At 36.9% G+C, this 20,613-nt stretch overlaps 1 protein-coding gene across 1 annotated transcript; it reads right to left on the reverse strand.

Annotated features, from left to right (window-relative positions):
* Positions 1–705: 705 nt before the first annotated feature.
* Positions 706–16,855, reverse strand: ATPsyndelta (ATP synthase, delta subunit). Its single transcript, XM_067758851.1, has 4 exons — positions 16,692–16,855; positions 16,321–16,524; positions 16,055–16,266; positions 706–905 (listed from the first exon to the last, which is right to left on the reverse strand). The coding sequence occupies exons 2-4, from the start codon at positions 16,517–16,519 to the stop codon at positions 843–845; spliced, it is 474 nt and encodes a 157-aa protein (XP_067614952.1). The 5' UTR covers positions 16,520–16,524; positions 16,692–16,855; the 3' UTR covers positions 706–842.
* Between the last annotated feature and the right edge of the window lie 3,758 nt (positions 16,856–20,613).

The raw sequence follows: 20,613 nt of genomic DNA on the forward strand, positions 1-20,613 counted from the left end.
GTAGTTATTCCAGTATTAAGAATACAAACACGGGTGCTAAGTTTTTCTACCCGTTTAAAAGTTCTCCGCGAAAAAGAGTTTGAATCCGAGGTCGACTGCAATAACCCGTCCAAAAATGTGGAAAGAGAAATGAAAAGATGCGTTTTGTCCTGTTATCAATAGTCCAAAGGCGAAAAAGTATTCGAATTATTGGAAGCGAGGCAAAAACGCGTCTATTAGTACCTCTCCCGACGGTTTTGGTCGTGTTTTAGCAATCGTCCCCGTAATAAAGTATCACAATTTGTTAATTAAAATTGTCCAAAACATATGGATTTTAAAGAGGGATGTAATTAAGTGCTCGTTTGAAAGTAAATAAGGGAATTTCTTTGTAATTTTACGCAGTTTTCGGTAGCAGGTACTACACTTTTCTTGGACCTAAGAAGTACAACAGTGCCAACTAGCATCCACAAAAAAACGAACAAGAACAAGCATTTTATCAGGTGAGCGTGGCTGTGTATGTGCGTGCTGCTACATATCCTACTTGTAGACCTGTACTATGAGTTTGGCAGCTTATTTTGAGGTTATGTTACGAATAGAGTGGAAGGCACGCGGATTCAGTGAAAGAGACACTCGAATGGAGTGGAATGAAGACCAGTAGGAAGACCAGAGTTGCATTGGATCAATCATTGCATCAATATTAAAGATAAATTTAGAAAAAATAATTAATACATTTTCTTTCAAATTTATTTTTTCTTGACTTTTAAATTTTATAATTTATTGTTCATATATGTATGTATATGTGTATATATACTGAAGAAAAACCCCTTCAGACTCGGAACTAATTAAATAGGCAGTTTCGATGTTCATTCCGCAGCTCGGACAAGAGCTTCAGCGCATTCAACAGCAACTGCAGCTTCTGCTTTCGCCTGAAAGAAAAATAATACACGTTTAAAAAACTATAATGCATTTAAAGTTTTGAGGGAGAATTTTTCCTATTTTGAGTTTAACCTGTTACAGAATCCAAATCGAAGTTGAGCTAGAGTGACACGCCTCTCCCTAGGGAGATAGCGTTCCTCTTCTGCGAGTTCAGGGTGTAGCTAATATCGTTCAGTCATCGGCGTAGGAGTTACCTTCTGGTGGCGAAGGGCTCTTCTATATGTAGAAGTTAAACAAAAGCGGGGATATGCCACCACCCTATGGCACCACAAGTTAAACATTTCTGGGCTTAGATGTTGCGTTCCTGAATTGCACCGATACCTGTCGACCAGACATATTTGCGGTATAGCTTTTGAAACTAGGAGGGAGAGGGGCACCCTTCCAAGCCTTGCAGTAACGTGCCGTGGATGACTTTTGATAAGTCTAACGCTACGAGTACTGTTCTGTGGTTCAATCGCAATTTAGCTGTGAGTTGATGGCGTTTCGGGCGGTGGTAATGCTATGTAGTTTTCGAAAGCCATGCTGTTGATTGGCAAGACGCAAGTTTGCGGTCAAATAGGGGAGCAGAATGGCTTCGACTGGCGATAGGGGAGATATCGGATGATAAGATTCTCCTGTGTTAGCTGGCTTTAACAGTGGTATCACCATTACCATTTTCCATTTTTCGGTGATGACGAAGGTCAACAAAGACAGGTTGAAGACATCTTCAGCCCCATGGCGGTAATGGTAATAGTGGATGCGCTGTGTTTACGTTTGTGTGCGCGTCTGATGGGCCGCCGTTTAGCATTGTCAACAGTGGAAAGCATTACGTAATGTCGGCAGAAAGCGTTCGTGCATTTCTTCGGATTCGACAGCACTTTATCACCAAAGGCGATGGATATTTTGTCGGTGCAATTAGTAAGATTTGATAGGGACCTTACGGTAGACCATAGCTTACCTACACGGGAAGAGGTTAACATTTTTTAAATACCCCTCCCATTTCAAGCACTTGTGTTTATCCACAAGCTGGCTGATGCGTTGGTTTATCTCTTATTTGGGGGTGGCCGGAGTCGTGCTGTCTCATAATGTCACGCTTTCTCTCTTCCAGCGAAAATAAAACTAGCCGACGTGGATTCAATGACCCTGCGGGAAGCACGTTCCCCTTGACAGGCATCAGTCGGGATTGGAGGGCAGCAAAGCGCTGCATATGTTTTGTACTCTTTTCTTTCAGGTTGAAGACATGCGCTAGATATTCAAATCCCTCTTTGCCAAGTGCTTCACATGATTTGGCATGATCTGTGACATCTTCAGCCGTATGGCGGTAATAGTGGATGCGCTGTGTTTACGCTTGTGTGCGCGTCTGTTGGGCCGTCGTTTAGCTTTGTCAACCCTGGAAAGCATTACGTCATGTCGACAGAAAGCGCTCGCGCATTTCTTCGCAACCGAAAACACTTTATCGCCAAAGGCGATGGATATTTTGTCGTTGCACTTAGTAGGATTTGATAGGGACTTTTCGGTAGACCATAGCTTACCTACACCGGAAGAGGTTACAATTTTTTAAATTCTCCCCCCCATTTCAAGCACTTATGTTTATCACCAGGTGAAGTAAATAAAAAATACAGAAGATGTACGCTATCTGAAACGGTAGTAATGTATTTTCAACGGTCAGAAGAGGAGTAGAAAAATAAATACCTTGCTACGGAAGCCATTACAGAAATTGTTTTTTTTTTCAGTATATCAGTGCGACCTAACGCCAATGTAAAAGGGATTCACAGGACCAGTGTGAGTTTACATTACTTTTGGCATCGAATAAAAATAAAAAAACTTAAACTGTGATGAGCCATAAACAAATGAGCCAAGATCTCGCATTCCGTAATTGTTGTATTTGTAATCTAATTTGAGAAAAAAGTTTGATGACGTAGCGCTTTTGAAATTTTTCGATTTATTACATTTCTCTCATATTTCGCCACCAGTGTTCGGAGTATTCAAAACTGTTACCTGAGTAAACGACTTCGCCGGAGTAAAAATAAAATTTTCGGAGAATATTTTTTCTTCCTTTTTGAAAGCGGGCTAACACCTAACATCAAATTGATTTGGTGGCTTGGCAAACCCTTTCATTGTGTTTTTGCCACGAAATGAGCTGTTTATTTTGAAAGTGGCATAAGTCATTTCCAACTCATGGTCTTAAATGCATTGTTATTTTTGAACGAATGCATATATAGATGGTTCTACAATTATAAAATAATAATAAGAATTGCATCTTTTGGATATTGGACTCTAAAAAACTGGAGGCGAGGAGAGATACAAACAAATTACCACTGAACCTAAACGACATGAAATGACTTATGCCACTTTCAAAATAAACGGCTCAAATGTTTCTCAGCAAAAAAGATATCAGTCGGCCTAAAACGTGTAGGATGACCAATTAATGCTCCCATTAGCACACCACATTCAGGAAGAAAAGTGGGTTCTATCTCCCTGGATATTTATCGCGAAAATATATTATTATGTATTATTATTTTCGGTTTACCATACATTTTTCATGCTCGTTTAATGACAGGTTTCAAGACCGAGGCAGATTCCTGTAGGCACGATAATGGCGAACTGGTAACTGCCGTACAGAGTGTGGAGGTAGACCAACCCAATACCACGATTGCCGATCGCCGATGATGAAAACCACTCTCCGGCAACCAACTATGGCAAAGTGAGAATGGCAATATCACGCCTAAAAAATCACAAGGTGCCAAGTAATTGCGGTATACCCGACGGGCTGTTCAAACATGGAGGCGAAGAGGTATAAGATAAAGTAGCAAAAAAAATGGGTCTTGCAGTAAATGTGGACAAGACGAAGTACTTGCTTTCATCGTGGCCTTTGTAGCCACATCACTTTTCACGGACATAAATTCGAGACTGTGAAGGATTTCTTCTATTTGGGAAGCAGCATTAAAAGCAAAAAACAACAACCGCCTAGAAATCAAACGGAGAATAACTCTTGCCAATAAGTGCTTCTTTAGGCAATTGAAACGTAAAGTCCTCTCTCGACGAACAAAATTCTCGCTCTACAAGTCACTCATCATATATGTCCTGATGTATGGCTCGGAATCATGGAAGAGTTGGCGGAACGGGACTTACTTGTTTTATGCCAACTCCGAACGGCATCTGATAGGCAGATGAGTTTTTTAATGGCGGAAGTACACTCGGAGTGCTTGCAAAACACTGCCGAGGGGCGACCCCGTCAGAAAATTTGTCTTCCAATTGAAACAACTTTTTTCTAAAATTTTGATGTTGCTTTGCCCGGGGTGTGAACCCAGGATCTACGGTGTGGTAGGCGGAGTACGCTACCATCACACCATCTCGGCAGCATAGCGCGACAAAAAAATCAAAGTCTTCGGAGTTAGACGTAGAGCTTCTAGGAAAGTGACGTCGACGAAGGTATGATTTCGAAGTCGCAGTCCTAGAGCTTCTGTGCTGGCATGTGGTGTGTGTGTCAGGAGGAGTGGTAGTGACTGGTGGTGAACAGGATTACTACTGTCCGCACATCGGGAATTATAGCTCTTAAACTCAACAATTGGCCAGCGTTGGTGCTCATCCCTGTGCCAGGAGAGCCATGAGTATTAAAAGACCATTAATAGCAACCGTAAGTCGCCTTTGTGCGTGACCAGCATGGGACCACAAATAATTTAAAGAAATCGTGTCGACAACGAGTATTAGGAGTTAGACCAGAACATCTTCGGTGAAACTACGCTTTGTACGTGACATGCAAACAAAAGTGTGACGATTTTAAGTACCTATACCGCGTACACCGCGCAGTACCAGTCTCTTAGACCGGGGTTAGGTTCGAAGCCTCCCTGGAGTAACTGAATGAAGGACAGGAGCTGCTCCTGCAATTCTTTGAACGATCCGACGACCTTTAAGCAAAACCCTCGGATCATTCCGAAATGGCCAAAACGTTGATGTCCTTCAATATATACAAACAAAACCTTTGTTAAATATTATAGTACCTACGCCGCCGCCGCCAATATAGTGATCGGCGTAAACCTCTACTATGGACGTAATAGTTTATCACGGCCTGACTTATGGAAGCCAACACCAAAGATACCCAACTGATGAATCTATGTAATTAAATCCAGTAGAGGTCCTTCGATATCCACCTACTACTTTATGTGAAAAATAATCCTAAAATTACCATATTTTACTCCTGAAAAATGCAAAAAACAATATTTTTTCGGGGACAACATTGGTGAAAAGTTTTCAGATAGCCGAATGACAGAACAATGAAGAATTTAGAGCGAGGCAATTGATGCCTTACTCCAGCTCCGCATTACATCAGAGTAATCCATGGAGTACCCGCAGTCCAATAACCCTGCAAAAATCGAGAGTACTCCATGCATGCATGTATGGAGTACTCGCTATGGACCAAGCGAGTGCTCCAAAATTAACGACAATTCATACAAAAATATGGTCCAATTAACATTGCGATGTCCTAGGACTGGACCATATACTCCAGCTCCGCATTACATCAGAGTAATCCATGGAGTACCCACAGTCCAATAAACATCGTGTAGTGATTACAATCGTTAAAAACGAGCAATGATCGGCTTTCAATATGTTGGTGTAGAAACATGAGTTGGTCCATTGCGGCATTACGGTGGAGTATAATGGTAAGTACTCCAGTGGACCACATGATCCAACGATTTTTGCAGGGACCCGGCGTACTGTCCCTGTAGACCAAGCAACACATAGCTGGCCATGGGAAAAACACAGACTCTCTAAATTTAATCCTGCAACAGTAAGCGATTGTCCTTGCGCTTTGTTGATTGTAATTTCAAAAGCAATGAAAACTGTACAGGAAGTTGTAAGAGCTTAAAATTGAATGGCAAAACTGTAGGAATCATTGGGATCCGTGGAATGAGCACATCTTCATCTTCGCTTTTACCACTGATGGTTGTTGCTTCGATTACATTCGGCATTAATTTCTTAACGCAAAGTCTGGTTCCATTGCACAATTTTGGTGGGTCTAAATTCCGAAAAAGCATGATTGGTGAGCCAATTTTCAAAGTTAATATATGCGCAGACATTCCAGGTGGTTCTAAAGAGTTTAGAAATTCAATTGGATAATTCACAATTTGATCTTCATCTGTCGATCGATTTATATTTCGCCACTTCGCCAGGAATTTGGTTTTGATGCGATCATTGATTTCGTTAACATGATCATATTTGGGAGCTAAGATTGCTCGTTCGCATAGCCAAAAAAAAAACTTAAATTTAAAATTCTTCATTCTGAAATATGAAAAACCTTCGTCTTGAGCGAAGGAACCTATAGCCGAAATTTGGTGATGATTGAAGTGTGGGAAATACGTTTCCATAGGGACACACATAGAGAATTTGATTTTTATAAAAGATGTAGATAGACTGAAGCTATCAAATTTTTTTAACGACGGCAGATTACTAAACGTCCAAAAGGAATAACAGCCAAACTCAACAACGCAGTCAAACTTTAGGTGTTAAAATAACCTAAGTTTGTACGGCAGCCACAGTTCGGAAAAATCCCATTTGTAGGAAAGGTGCCGCGCCCCTTTTTTCCCAATTCCACATTTTACTGGAGGTGTTAGGGCTTAACGTCATATAGTTCCTTACCAATTTTCATTATCCTACCATTACTACATCCAGAGATATGCAGTATGATATATTCCATTTGTATGGGAGGTGCCACGCCCTTTTTTTCCCAATTCCACATTTTCTTGGTGGTGCTAGGGATTGACCCCATATAACTACTTACTGAATTTCAATGTTCTGGCATGTATACCCTCAGAGTTATGCAGTACCAAAGATTCCATTTGTATGGGAGGTGCCACGTCCCTTTTATATATGGAAATTATTTTTAACCTAAAACATTCCCGTTGATCGAAGAAACCTATAGCCGAAATTTGGTGATGATTGAAGTGTGGGAAATACGTTTCCATAGGTAATACACACACAGAACTTGATTTTTATATATATAGATGTATTATGTGTTCCAAATATATGCCAAATCGGACCACAAATACGATTTTTTGAATATGTCGATCCTTGCGCCACCTAGCGGCGATTTTTTATGGGCCTCTTTCTATTCTTGTATGTATTATGTGTTCCAAATATGAGCCAAATCGGACCACAAACACGATTTTTTTTAATATCTCGATCCTTGCGCCACCTAGCGGCGATTTTTTCATAGGTCGCTTTCTATTCATGTATGTATTATGTGTTCCAAATATGAGCCAAATCGGACCAAAAATACGTTTTTTTTAATATCTCGATCCTTGCGCCACCCAGCGGCAATTTTTTTCATGGGTCTCTTTCTATTCTTGTATGTAATATGTGTTCCAAATATGAGCCAAATCGGACCACAAATACGATTTTTTGAATATCTCGCGCCATCTAGCGGCGATTTTTTCATAGGTCGCTTTCTATTCATGTATGTATTATGTGTTCGAAATATGAGCCAAATCGGACCACAATTACGTTTTTTTTAATATCTCGATCCTTGCGCCACCTAGCGGCGATTTTTTTTCATGGGTCTCTTTCTATTCTTGTATGTATTATGTGTTCCAAATATGAGCCAAATCTGACCACAAATACGTTTTTTTTAATATCTCGATCCTTGCGCCACCTAGCGGCGATTTTTTTCATGGGTCTTTTTCTATTCTTGTATGTATTATGTGTTCCAAATATGAGCCAAATTGGACCACAAATACGATTTTTTGAATATCTCGCGCCACCTAGCGGCGATTTTTCATAAGTCGCTTTCTATTCATGTATGTATTATGTCTTCCAAATATGAGCCAAATCGGACCACAAATACGATTTATTGAAATATCTTGATCCATGCGCCACCTATCAGAGTATTTTTTCTTATTATTGCATTATCATCGTGTTCTGAACTATATTCCAAGTTTCAAGCTTGCAGCTTATCGGGAAGTTACTTATTACAAAATTCGTGCCAGCCAGCCAGCGAGCCTGTCAAGTCAAGCTAAATAAAACCGTTTAAAAAAGGAATAATTTCCCTAAAACCTGTTGGCATTTACAAAATTAGTATCACTACTAATATACTACTAAAGGTAGTTTTCTGCTACAATTTTCGCTGAAGGGGATGGAATTATTCCACGTTTTCCGTACTTCGTAAAAGCAAATAGTCCTGTTTTTTTAAATTTGGGAGTGTCAAAGCTCCGCCATTATTAGAGAACAAACCTCTGGTAATTGAATCATGCACATGAAAGTCAATTTGAACACTTTCTTTTGACACTAAAAATATGCAGTATTTCCGGTTTCCTCATCCACACCCTTTTTTGCTGCAAGAGTTTTATTTTTATTTTTCTATGAAATTGGATAGTTACAAATCATTTTCAAAAACTATAAAAAATGTGGCCGCTTTTCACCTTTTCTGCACATACAAACATCGTACTTTTACGCGGGTTTATGTTGTTGTGTGACGTTCGATCAGGATTTACATTTTGGTGAGCATGCAGCCGCAATTGTACAGAAAATCCAGAGCCGCAAAAATTCCTCAAATCTCTTGTTGAGAGTACTTGGGGTAAAGATGAGGAAACGCTCATTACCACTTACAAAGCAATTGCCCAGGCGATTGCATGCTACGCGTCCCCGATATGGTCCCCAAGCCTAAAGACTACTTACTGGAAGAAGCTACAGGCCTGCCAAAATACCGCCCTCAGAACCGCCACGGGTTGTCTTCTTATGTCCCCAGAACACAATCTACATAATGAGGTGAGCATACTCCCTATTAGGGAGAGAAATGAAATTCTAACCAAACAGTTTCTGTTGAACCTGGGCATCCCAACAGGCATCTGATTGATGAGCCTACACAACCCAGGGCCTTAAGGAGTCATCTCCGTAAGCATTATGAATAAATACGGCACCTGAGAACACATCCGTACAAAGCTAAAAAAACAAGCAGGTCCTCAGTGTACTCCACAAACAAGCGCCTGACCTCTATGCCAGGAATCGACCGGTAAATCCTCTACTCTAAGAACAATATCGATAACTAGCAGAGGAGGAAGGCACTCTCCCTAGGGCAACGCGAGTCACTTTTGCTCAACTTCGATCTGGATACTGTAACAGTTAAACTCTTACCTATCCAGAATCAACCCCGGCATACAAAACCTATGCCCTGCTTTTAATGTGTCCCCACATGACACCAACCATCTCTTCAACTGTATCGTCGAACCCACGCCTCTAACTTACTTAATTGGCGCTTAACCGTTTGAACGGTTATGGCCGTCCAACAAGGCGCGCCAGTCGCTCCTTCTCTCTGCCAACCGGCGCCAATTGGTCACACTAAGGGAGTTTAAATCGTTTTCCACCTGGTCCTTCCAACGGAGTAGGGGCCGCCCTCTACCTCTGCTTCCATAGGCAGGTTCCGATAGAAACAGTTTCTTGGCCGGAGCGTCATCTTTCATTCGCATAACATGGCCTAGCCAGCGCAGCCGCTGCGTTTTAATTCGCTGGACTATGTTGATGTCTGCGTATAGCTCGTACAGCTCATCGTTAAATCTTCTTCGATACTCGCCATCACCAACGCGTTGAGGTCCATAAATCTTTCGAAGAACTTTTCTCTCGAACACTCACAGAGCCGCTTCATCTGCTGTCATGGTCCATGTTTCTGCACGAAATAGCAAGACGGGTACGACGCACGGTGTGGTATTTGATCAATCTAGCTGGCCAAAACTAAAACACCAGTTATTTCTGTTAAAAAAGTGGTTGTCTCACTTCATTGTTATGAATGGAAATTTTTGACAGTAAATTCACGGTGTTCCGCGCAGAATTACTTGGATCGTTTTTCAGCATTACATGAGATATGTATGTCAATATGGGTATCAAACGAAAGGTATTTTACTCCGCATTTCTATTGACACTTTTGAGTAGGGTTGCCACCTCACCTTCTTTTTTATATTTCTTTGTATATATGACCGATTTGAATCAAATTTGGTACATCGATATAGTACGCCATTTTAAGGCTTGCCACTGAGGATGTTTTCACAAGGTTGCCACCTTTTACCTCTAGGGGTATCAGTCTCTTACAAAATTGATCCCCACTCAAGAAATCGCGGGTATGCGCAGCCGTTTTTGTTTTTAAGCTTTGAAGCAAACATAGGCTAATGTATTGCCAAAAAATTACTGACTTGATATGCCATGAAAAAAAGATATATCTTTTTGTTTGCAAGGGTTTTAAACATAGATGTTAAGTAATGATTAGATAATGCTAATGATCGCTAATTAACCTTCATTTGTGAAATTCTCTAATTCATTAAACAATTAGAAATAGGTCAACTAATTCCCATTAGATAATTGAAATTTTTTTTCTAATGGTAAATCTAATTGCAATTAGTTGCCATTAGCAAAAAAAGTTGGGTTACCTTTACAATTAGAAATCTAATTGACTTCTGCTAATGCAATTAGGTATTCAATTAGCTCGAATTAGAATCAATTATTTTGATAAAAATAAATTTTTTTCAAAGAATTATTGAAGTGGACGAATAATGATGTAAATAAATATAAACAATTGATTCTAATTCGGGCTAATTGAATATCTTATTGCATTAGCAGAAGTCAATTAGATTTCTAATTGTAAAGATAACCCAATTTTTTTTGCTAATGGCAACTAATTGGAATTAGATTTACCATTAGAAAAAAATGTCAATTATCTAATGGGAATTAGTTGAACTATTTCTAATTTTTTAATGAATTAGAGAATATAAACCAATTCATTCAATTGCTAATTCTAATTGGAATTTAACATTTATGGTTTTAAATATTTAATATTGAAAAATATTAGCATTACAAGTAGAATAACTCAGTTAAAACATTTACCTGCCCTAAAAGAAAATGTAACTAGATTTGATTAAGGCTAAACAAGTGAACAAGTATTTAGGTTAGAGCAATATAATATATATGATGAATTTCATATCAAAGGCTGAAAAAAACGTACATTTTGAACCCGACCCCCTTAGAATTTGATGAAATTTTGCATGGGGTTACTTCTTACCCACCCAAACACAACCTCATTTTTAGAAATTGCATTTTCGAAAAATTGTGGGCGTGGAAAGGTATCGAAATATCCGAAAATATTAGAAAAATGACGATAATAGGTACTTTTAAAGTGTGATTACTAAGGAATGGCTTTACCGATTTCAAAGATCTTCATACCATTAGAAAGGTATTGAAATAAGCTTTCAAAAAAATACACTGTAAAAATTTTTAGTACACTGAAAAAAAATGTTTTTTAAATAAAATTTAAAACTGAAAAAACACTTCAAAGATCAAGCGATTTTGAAAAATAAAATTTTATTTTAGAAAGGTCTATTTAATATATATAACATATCTGAAAACTAAAATGGGGTTTTTTTAAATTTTTTTAAGTAAATGCATCTCTTGGTTACTTTCTCATATTTGGATATCACGCGTAAATTAATCAACCAATTTTAAAAATTTTTATACCGTTAGAAAGGTATTAAAATCACCTTTGAAAACATATACTGTAAGGATTCTATATCACACTGAAAGAAAAAAATTTTTTTTAATTTTTTCTAAATTTTTTTTTTTTTTCAAACTGGGAAAACACTTCAAAGACCAAGCGATTTAAAAAAAAATTTTTTAGAAAGGTCGATTTAATATAAAAACTAGAATGGTGTTTTTTTTTTTCTTTTAAAAAAATTTATAAGTAAAACCATCTCTTGTTAACTTTTTTTTTATTTTGCTATTATTGTGTGACAAAAATGGTACCTAGCTATACTTTGGAAGTTATACAGATACAGATACTATGACTAAGTATTCTAATAGATTCGAACAAGAATGGTATTAACAAATTTTTCAGACACGCACAATAAATAGACATACACTTGATAAAGTAAATTTTTTATTTTTATTTATTTAGATTTAATATACAACTTTGCGCAGCTCATACTGCTGAATTTCGGAATATTTGCTTACTTACTAGTTTGTTCAGGTAAACTACGCCTGTCCATGCTAGAGCGTTTGACGTCCGAAAACTTTGTTTTATTTTTTTGTATATCTTTGCTAATTTTTATCAATTCGTAAGATAAATCATGCCCAAAAATGTCTTTAATTTCCTTAGATGTCATGGTGTTTGGTAATAGAGATAATATTTTTTGCTTATCCAAATTATTTTTTTATTTTTTAAATTATTTGAGCAGTTTTAGATTTGATATTTCATGTTCTCCAAAATTTGTTCGTAGTAAGCTTTGATCTTCTTTAGGTCTTCTGATAAAGTTGACAGTGAACCACCTCCAAGTGGATCCGAAATACTTTGCGCAATTTGCTGTTTTTTTTTTATGAATTCTATTCTAAATATTTTCGCTTCATTGGCGATGGATGGCTTCCAAGATGAGGAATAACATGATTTTTATATTGTCGACGAGTTCGTTGCGTTCGAGTGATTTAGTATAGCTGCTGCATGTTGGAACTTCCTTATATTCTTGATACAATTCACCGCTAGTCAAGATTTCTTGTGCCTCTTCACTTTCCGTTTCAGTAGAACGCTGATTATCAGCAATCTTGATAGCATCCTTAAGTTTAAAGCGACAACTTTCGCAAATACGGCAACGATGAATGTCGGAGACTGCTGGAAAATGCTCAGATATCAGCGCTGCTTCGTTTAAGCTAATGTTTCGAAGTTGAGAGGAACATTTTCTTGATAGCTGCACACATCTGTATTTATTAGTTGATTCCATATCAATACCTAGTTTCGTTCTGGTCTGTGTCTATCGTTGTGTTGTTTTTTATAGTCCATGGGTGCTGTGGCAGGTAATGTCAATCTATGTGTCCGTGGTAGGTAACGTTAATATGAGTGTGTGTGTGCGCGGTATTGATACGTCCGAATTGTTACCTTTTCCAAGGGTTGTTTTTGTAGGTATCTAGACATACCGCTTGTCAGCTAAGCGGTAGGTAGAAATCGGTAATTTTTGCCGTTTGGTAAATTTTTCGTTTTTGCTTGTTCATTGTTACGTGTTTGGTTGCTGTACCTTCTGGCTTGTGCTGTTTTTTGTAAACTAGTTTTAAGGGTTCAAATATTTCGTCAGAGATAGTATTGGTTTGTTCGTTTATTATCCTGTCGTCAAATGTTTTTAACTTGTATATCTCCATGTTCTCAAGTACATTGAGCCGCCGACCTTTTCCTTGTACGTGAAGTATTCGAGCCGTTGTTTTGATGTTAGCTGGGGTGCACCCCACTGGAATAAAAATTTTTTACAGTGTATTTTTTCAAAGGTGATTTTAATACCTTTCTAACGGTTTAAAAAGTTTTGAAATCGGTTGATTAGTTTACGCGTGATATCAAAATATCAGAAAGTAACCAAGAGATGCATTTACTTAAATAAATTAAAAAGAAGAAAAAAAAACACCCTTCTAGTTTTCAGATATGTTATATATATAAAATCTACCTTTCTAAAAAAAAAATTTTTTTTTTAATCGCTTGGTCTTTGAAGTGTTTTCCCAGTTTGAAAAAAAAAAATTAGAAAAAAATTAAAATTTTTTTTCTTTCAGTGTAATATAGAATCTTTACAGTATATGTTTTCAAAGGTGATTTTAATACCTTTCTAACGGTATAAAAATTTTCAAATTGGTTGATTAATTTACGCGTGATATCCAAATATGGGAAAGTAACCAAGAGATGCATTTACTTAAAAAAATAAAAAAAAATAAAAAAAAACAAAAAAAAACCCCATTTTAGTTTTCAGATATGTTATATATATTAAATAGACCTTTCTAAAATAAAATTTTATTTTTCAAAATCGCTTGATCTTTGAAGTGTTTTTTCAGTTTTAAATTTTATTAAAAAAACTTTTTTTTTTCAGTGTACTAAAAATATTTACAGTGTAGTTTTTTGAAAGCTTATTTCAATATCTTTCTAATGGTATGAAGATCTTTGAAATCGGTAAAGCCATTCCGTAGTAATCACACTTTAAAAGTACCTATTATCGTCATTTTTCTAATATTTTCGGATATTTCGATACCTTGCCACGCCCACAATTTTTCGAAAATGCAATTTCTAAAAATGAGGTTGTGTTTGGGTGGGTAAGATGTAACCCCATGCAAAATTTCATCAAATTCTGAGGGGGTCGGGTTCAACGCATATTGGATTTGATATGAAATTCATCATATATAAAAGCAATATAATACCCTGCTTTTTAATCCAAAAATACATCGAACTGCATAAAATTTTTATACAACTTTAGATATGCGCGGTTATATCCGTTGACGTTGCAGATGGGTTTTGGGGTATGTATACTATTTAGTGGACATCTAGGAACACCAGGGAGAGTATTTAAATAAGATTGGAATATTTTGAAAAAATAGACTTTTGGCCAGCTAAATTGATCAAATACCCCACCGTCCGACGCCTCTAATCACCTCTGTTGAAACAGCAAGTTTCCTTGGACTCCCGTTAGAGAACATTGATGACAATTTGTGATCGGTCGCATCGGTCGTGCCTGCGAAGCACTGCTACAACAACAACAACAACGCGGATTTATGTCTTATGGCCTTGTTTCTATTTGTTGTTGCGAATGATAATTAAGATGCATGTCGAAGATTTCACAGACAGAATTTTACTTGTGGCTTATATTATAATATTGAATAGTTTTAATACTGAAGATACTGGCATATGGAGTTTTTCTGCGCATCCGTTAAAAACAAAACGCTCAAAGTTAATTTAAAAGATTAAAAATAAATAAAAGTAAAAACATCGCAGGGCCACACAGAAGCGGAAAAAATATAGCTGTAAGATTTGAGAAGTTGGGATCAAGGGTCGAAGATCCCTTTTTGCGTAAAAGAGCTTAATATGAAGAATAGGTCCAGTTGTATACCAATACCAAATATTTTTTTCATATTTCTAAAAATAACTTCGTTACATCACAAAACGTAAAGCTTGCTGTCTTTCAGTGAGTTTTACAAGCCGGCTCACGCTCAATTCTCACGGGAATGCTCTGGATCATTGAGAAACTTGAGAAGCAGATGTCGTGAAATTTTCGCACACGTGAAATGTGATAGGCAGATGTCGTAGGAAGGGGACATAAAAATTACATTGACGCACCACTGTTGCTTCTGTGTTAAATGCAAAATTGCATTTAATATTGAAAAGTGGATTTTGTCAACATATGGGAGTTTCCACCAAATCAGAAATCTCTGAGCTAATAAACAAATTCCATCTTGCACTATCCAACAACGTTGATATATATCTTTTGATGGAAAAAAGTTTGTTTTTTTACGTCATCACATTATTGATACGGATGTTAATACCCTTTTTTTGACACCTCTCCCGACATATTTAAGCGTGTACTAGTACTGCTACAGTAGTAGTCGACCCCTGTTATACCCCCAGCGGGTTAGGGGGTTAGAATATACCCGCGGTAGATATACCTGTCGTAAGAGGCGACTAAAATAACAGATTCAAGGGGTTGTGTAGCGTAACCCTTTCAGGTTGCCAGCGCAATATATAGCTTCTCCAAACCCAATTGTCAACCTCACCTATCCGTAGCGAATCCAGTTTCATTAACAGCCGACGCTTTGGCGACCCAAACTCCTCATGGATCTATGAGATTGGAGGGCGGGATGGCCCAAGGCCTTCGGGGACTGTCCTTATCGCTACAACAACAACAACCCCTGTTGTAAATTGTTACACAAATTGCTTATGGGTGAGCTTTCGATTCGGTAGCATCAAAACGAAGAAGTATAATAAGTATAGGAGTAGGAGCATAATATCGTTGGCTTAATTAAATAATTAACAAAGGTCCTAACTAACAAATTTAAAATTTTACAGAGCAAAAAAAATCATTTTCACATTCACTACATGCAGATATGTGGGTAATTCACAGCAGTGTAGTATTCATTTAAATCTTAAGAATTGAGTTGTTTGCATGGTTTCCAATATAAAATTTGGTGAATACCTTGTGGGTACCTTGTGAATTGCCGAATGGCTTTTTAATCATGTCATAACTACCTATGTTGTTATAGGTTCCAACATTTCAAAATTTGTACTGGGGGTTTATTTTAAAAAATATATCATACCAACATCTGTGAAAAATGTATTTTCAAAAAATCTGTTGGTTAGGGCTTTGTTATCTTACGTGTAATGCAATTAACTTCTTACTTCTTCACTTGCCGCAGTGTTTAATTGTGATTGATATTGGGAGAGGAGCTGTTTTGCCTCAGAAATATCAATATCTTCAACTTTGTGTGCCTCTTCAGCCAACACTTGAACAGAAGAATCTTCATTTACAGTTATGGATCCACTCGACACAAAATATTTCGAAGCCTTTCCATCGTTTTCGGTAACTTGCACAACACCGGGCTTCAAAACGGCTGATGAAAGAAAAATTTATTATATTATATTTATCAACAAACACTAGATCTTACCTAAAGTTGGCACATGTTTTGCAAGTATACCAAAACTCCCACTAAACGAAGGAACATCTATTTGACGAACTTCAGCCTGGTCGTAGAAGGTTTGATTAGCAGCAGCGAAAGTAAGTTTCATTTCATCGGCGAATCCTCGCTTTTGTATTATCTGGGTCCCACCGGTCACTAAATAGCGCACATTTCTTGCAAAAGACATTTTATCTGCAATAAAAACGATTATAACTTAGTTATGTAACTTTGCAGGTTAGGAAGACTAAATTGTCATCGATCCATTTGTATATGAACAGCTTCAGTGAAATCATTAAATGAGAAACGTGTTTGCTCTTATAGCATTTAAATATATACATGTATATTCACAAAAATTTTACCAATGTATGAAATATTCGGAAATATTCTTTTAAAAATCACAAAACCCGAATCTGGACAAACTTTTTTTTACGGTTTCAAAATTTGGAATTATTAGTGTGGCCCACAATAATACTGACTATTGTAAATTTTACCAAGTAGCGCAACTAACAGCTGATCGCTCAAAATTAGCACACACACAAACATTACTAATGGCCACATTACGGAAATATTTAGGGAAATTCAAGTTAAATTTTTAAACAGACATAAAATGTTATAATTTTGGAATATATAGCATCTAGGACATCTTAATTGCAGTGATTGAAAGAAAATTTTAGAATAACACCCCCCCCGAGTTCGGGGTAAAGCTTGGTATCAAATGAAAGAGGGAGCTGTCCCGATCACAAATATATATATTTTAAAGTGCGCAAACTTATAATTTAAAAGTTATTTGTTGTTAATGTTTGCAAATTTAGCAAATTTCTATAGCACTTTAAATTACAATTTACACATCTTTCAAAACCTTAATCCACATACATATCTATATAAATTGGCAACGATAAACTTAAATTGCATTTTTGTAAATTTCACATTTCATTTTTGCATTGTTTTTACTTATTATACAAGTGTGTCAACTAAGCGTTAAACGTCAAAACTATAAACAGCCTCGCTCACCTGATGCAAATCTCAGGTCTAGAGTTGCATTTTTCGTACGTAAGAGTACTTCAAGCTGAGTTGCATTTAATAGTTTAATAAAACTGTAGTATTTACAGATGAAAGAGTTGCATATATTTCCGCGGAAATAAGAATACTAGAAGATTTGTGGCCTGCAACAATGCGGAAACATACGGAAAACAAAATTTATATAAATTAAAGTCAAAATATAAAGCGCCACACATGTAAGATGGAATATTTTCACTTTGTTACGGTCTGCTGTTATGGTCTACGGTTACGGTCCACTTGGTAGCGTTTTCGTGCGAACACACCTAGTGACTAGTGATGGGACCAAAAAGTTGCGATGCAAAGGTATCGAAAACAGGAAAGAAAAAGATCTGCGATCACTAGCGAAAATTTGCCATGCGTTTCCGGGCTTGAAAACCAGGAAGGAAAAAAATTTGGGAAGCAGAAAGATAGAGGATATACATATTTCTTTGCTCAAGGACAACGCAGACAAAGAACATTAAATTATATATAAAGAGAAAAGCTACATTCACCGGAAAAAAAGAAGCGATAATAAATATAAATAAATAATTTTTGTGAATATTTTTACGCTTTCTAATTGTGGCGAAGCTTTTAACTAGTATCGAACAGTTTGGAATCTTCCGTTTTTGCGATTTCCTGCGGGCCAAAAAGGACATTTAAGAAACATTTAACGAATCTTGCTGATACGACAGCATCGACAAGTCCAATTTCAAATAACAATTTTATAATAGCACAAGCGAAATTGCTAGGTGATTAGTTAGAAAGCCAACTAACTAAATCAGCTGTTATGTCGAATATCTGTTTTTGCCATCGACCACTGCTTTCCTCAACAGGAGACTCTTAAACCAACACCTCCGCCTCCAGGTACTGCTGGTACGCTGCGTAATACAACGAACACCAAAATTAGCACCAAGTCATCCAGATCGTAAAAGTCAACACGAAGTTTTATTGCCACCAGGTTCACTCGATCACCTCAGACCAGAGCGCAACAACCACCAACAGTACCAGCACAGCGCGCCCAAGAGCGCGCACCACAACCAACAATAGCGGCAACTTCACCAACAACAACATCCCACGCCGGCAGAGGCCCACGGTACGTACTCTGACGGCTATATAAGTACCAGCCATGTATGAACTTAGATGTAATTAGTTAAAGAAACTTCTAAGTAAGCCTTAGAGATTTTCATAAAAGCGGTCAAACTATTTGAAAAGGGGTCGACTTTTTTTTTTTTGACGAGTGTTTTAAGAAACCATCGAGTTTTGTTGGATGTCTCACAGTTTTTTTTTTGAGAAAAAAAAGGTGGGGAATCACTGCTCGTTTCGAAATACTTCCAAGTAAAACTGGGATAGTTCCGTAAACATTTCCGAGCAGTAGTTTGTTCTTTTTTCTTCAAAATTGGTTTCGGGAAAATTTCAAGATTTAGAAGATTTATGAACACTTTGACTGCGAAAGTTTTCGAAAATGTCCTTGAAGCTTCACTGTAAAAGATCCGTGCGATTTTTAAAGAACCTCGAGAAGCTATATTAGCAAAACTCAACTAGTTCATGACCCTGCCAAATAAAACTGCGAAACTTTCATAAACATTTTTCCAACTTTGGAGTTTATTTCTCTTCGATAACGGTTCCGAAATTTTTTTGGAGAGTTTTGAGATATTAATGAAGAATGTTGAACACTTTTGAGCTTTCGAATGAAGATAAATGAAGGGAGATGATAATTGAAAACAACTCCTAGTAACTTCCAAAACAGCATTGCTATAGGTAATTCAACATTCTTCCTTTCTCTCTTGTTTTTTTTTATCATTAAAGGCTATTGAATTGCATTGACAACAACTGAATTGCTTTTAGCCAGACCCTATCAAGAAACTGGTAAACCAATTATTATACTGAATAAAAATTTATACGAACATTGTGAGCAACCAATAAAAACTCAAGCTCCAATGCTTTTGACATTGTATGTACATGATATATTTGTAATACGTATGAAGTCAGCAACCGCGTATGTAAACTATTAATGACAATTAATTACGAATACCCTAAAATAAGTCATACTTAGAAAAAGAAACTCGAACATATTTTTAAACGTTACGATAATAAGCTAGGGCTATATGGAATATATTCTAGTATAACGTTTAGCAGCGCAAAGGGTCGGTTCGGAAGTCGCAAGGATGGATTGAGAATGTTATGTGAGGTTAGCAAGTTTAAGCTAACGGGATAGTAGCGAAGTCAAGTAAGGCATATAAGATATAGAAAGTAGTTTTGGTTTATATCTGGTTATATTTATGCATAAACATTCCAAAATGATTAAATTCTTAGCTGTAGATAAATAACTTTAGGCGTGTGAAAATCTATTTCACATTCAATTAGTTTGAAAACCCTGCTCACTAGGAAGAAGGTGATAAGGATTTTTTTTTTACACCTAGGGAAAAGGGGGAATTGCATAAAATGGAAGCGATGTTAAACTAATTAAAATTTAATTAAAATAAAGTTACCGTAAAAGAAATACATCCAACGAATAAATGTACAAATCGCTAAATACAATAAATGAATAAACTAATAAATAAGGCAAAAAGTACCACAACGGAATAAAATGTGTAGCTACAACAACTACAACAAATAAATTATAATAATCATTCTGCACATAGATGAAACTTCACATCTTTTCGCGACTTTTTAGTAGGTCATCTGGAAAATTTAAAAATAACAATATTTCTTTTAGAAACTAAGAACATTAAAAGGTATACTCCCTAAATTTATAAAAACTTCAACCCCTCATCAAATCCTTTTGTCAATAAACACTTTTTTTTTACTTGTATGTTGGGCATATTTTATAACAATTGCGCTTAATTATAAGTTACTTGCATAATGAATTTTAAATAAATATTGTATTATAAAATGGGAATGCTGGCTTTCTCAGTTATTTAGAAGGCACGTAGGTATACAGGTAAAGGGCCACCGAAATATAGGTGCGTCGGTGGCCATGGTTTTCGAGGGTGGGACAAATGCACCGGGCGTCGCAACAACACCCGCGGCGCCCCCAAGTTACATTCGGCCCTTTTATTTTTTGTATTTTGATTTTTCAGCGTTTTTTTTGAATTTCAGCTTTAGTACCGGCCATGTCCGGTTCGGTAAATTTTTTTTTGAAGTTTAAATTTTGAATGTTTAACGGTCTGTCCGTGGCATCCGGTTCGTCCGGATGTTGTTTTAGTTTGAATTTATAAGCGTTTTGAGTCGGCCTCTGCGCTT

The sequence above is a fragment of the Eurosta solidaginis genome, unplaced genomic scaffold (genome assembly GCF_040869045.1).
Source record: "Eurosta solidaginis isolate ZX-2024a unplaced genomic scaffold, ASM4086904v1 ctg00001120.1, whole genome shotgun sequence".
In the NCBI taxonomy this organism is placed as follows: domain Eukaryota; kingdom Metazoa; phylum Arthropoda; class Insecta; order Diptera; family Tephritidae; genus Eurosta; species Eurosta solidaginis.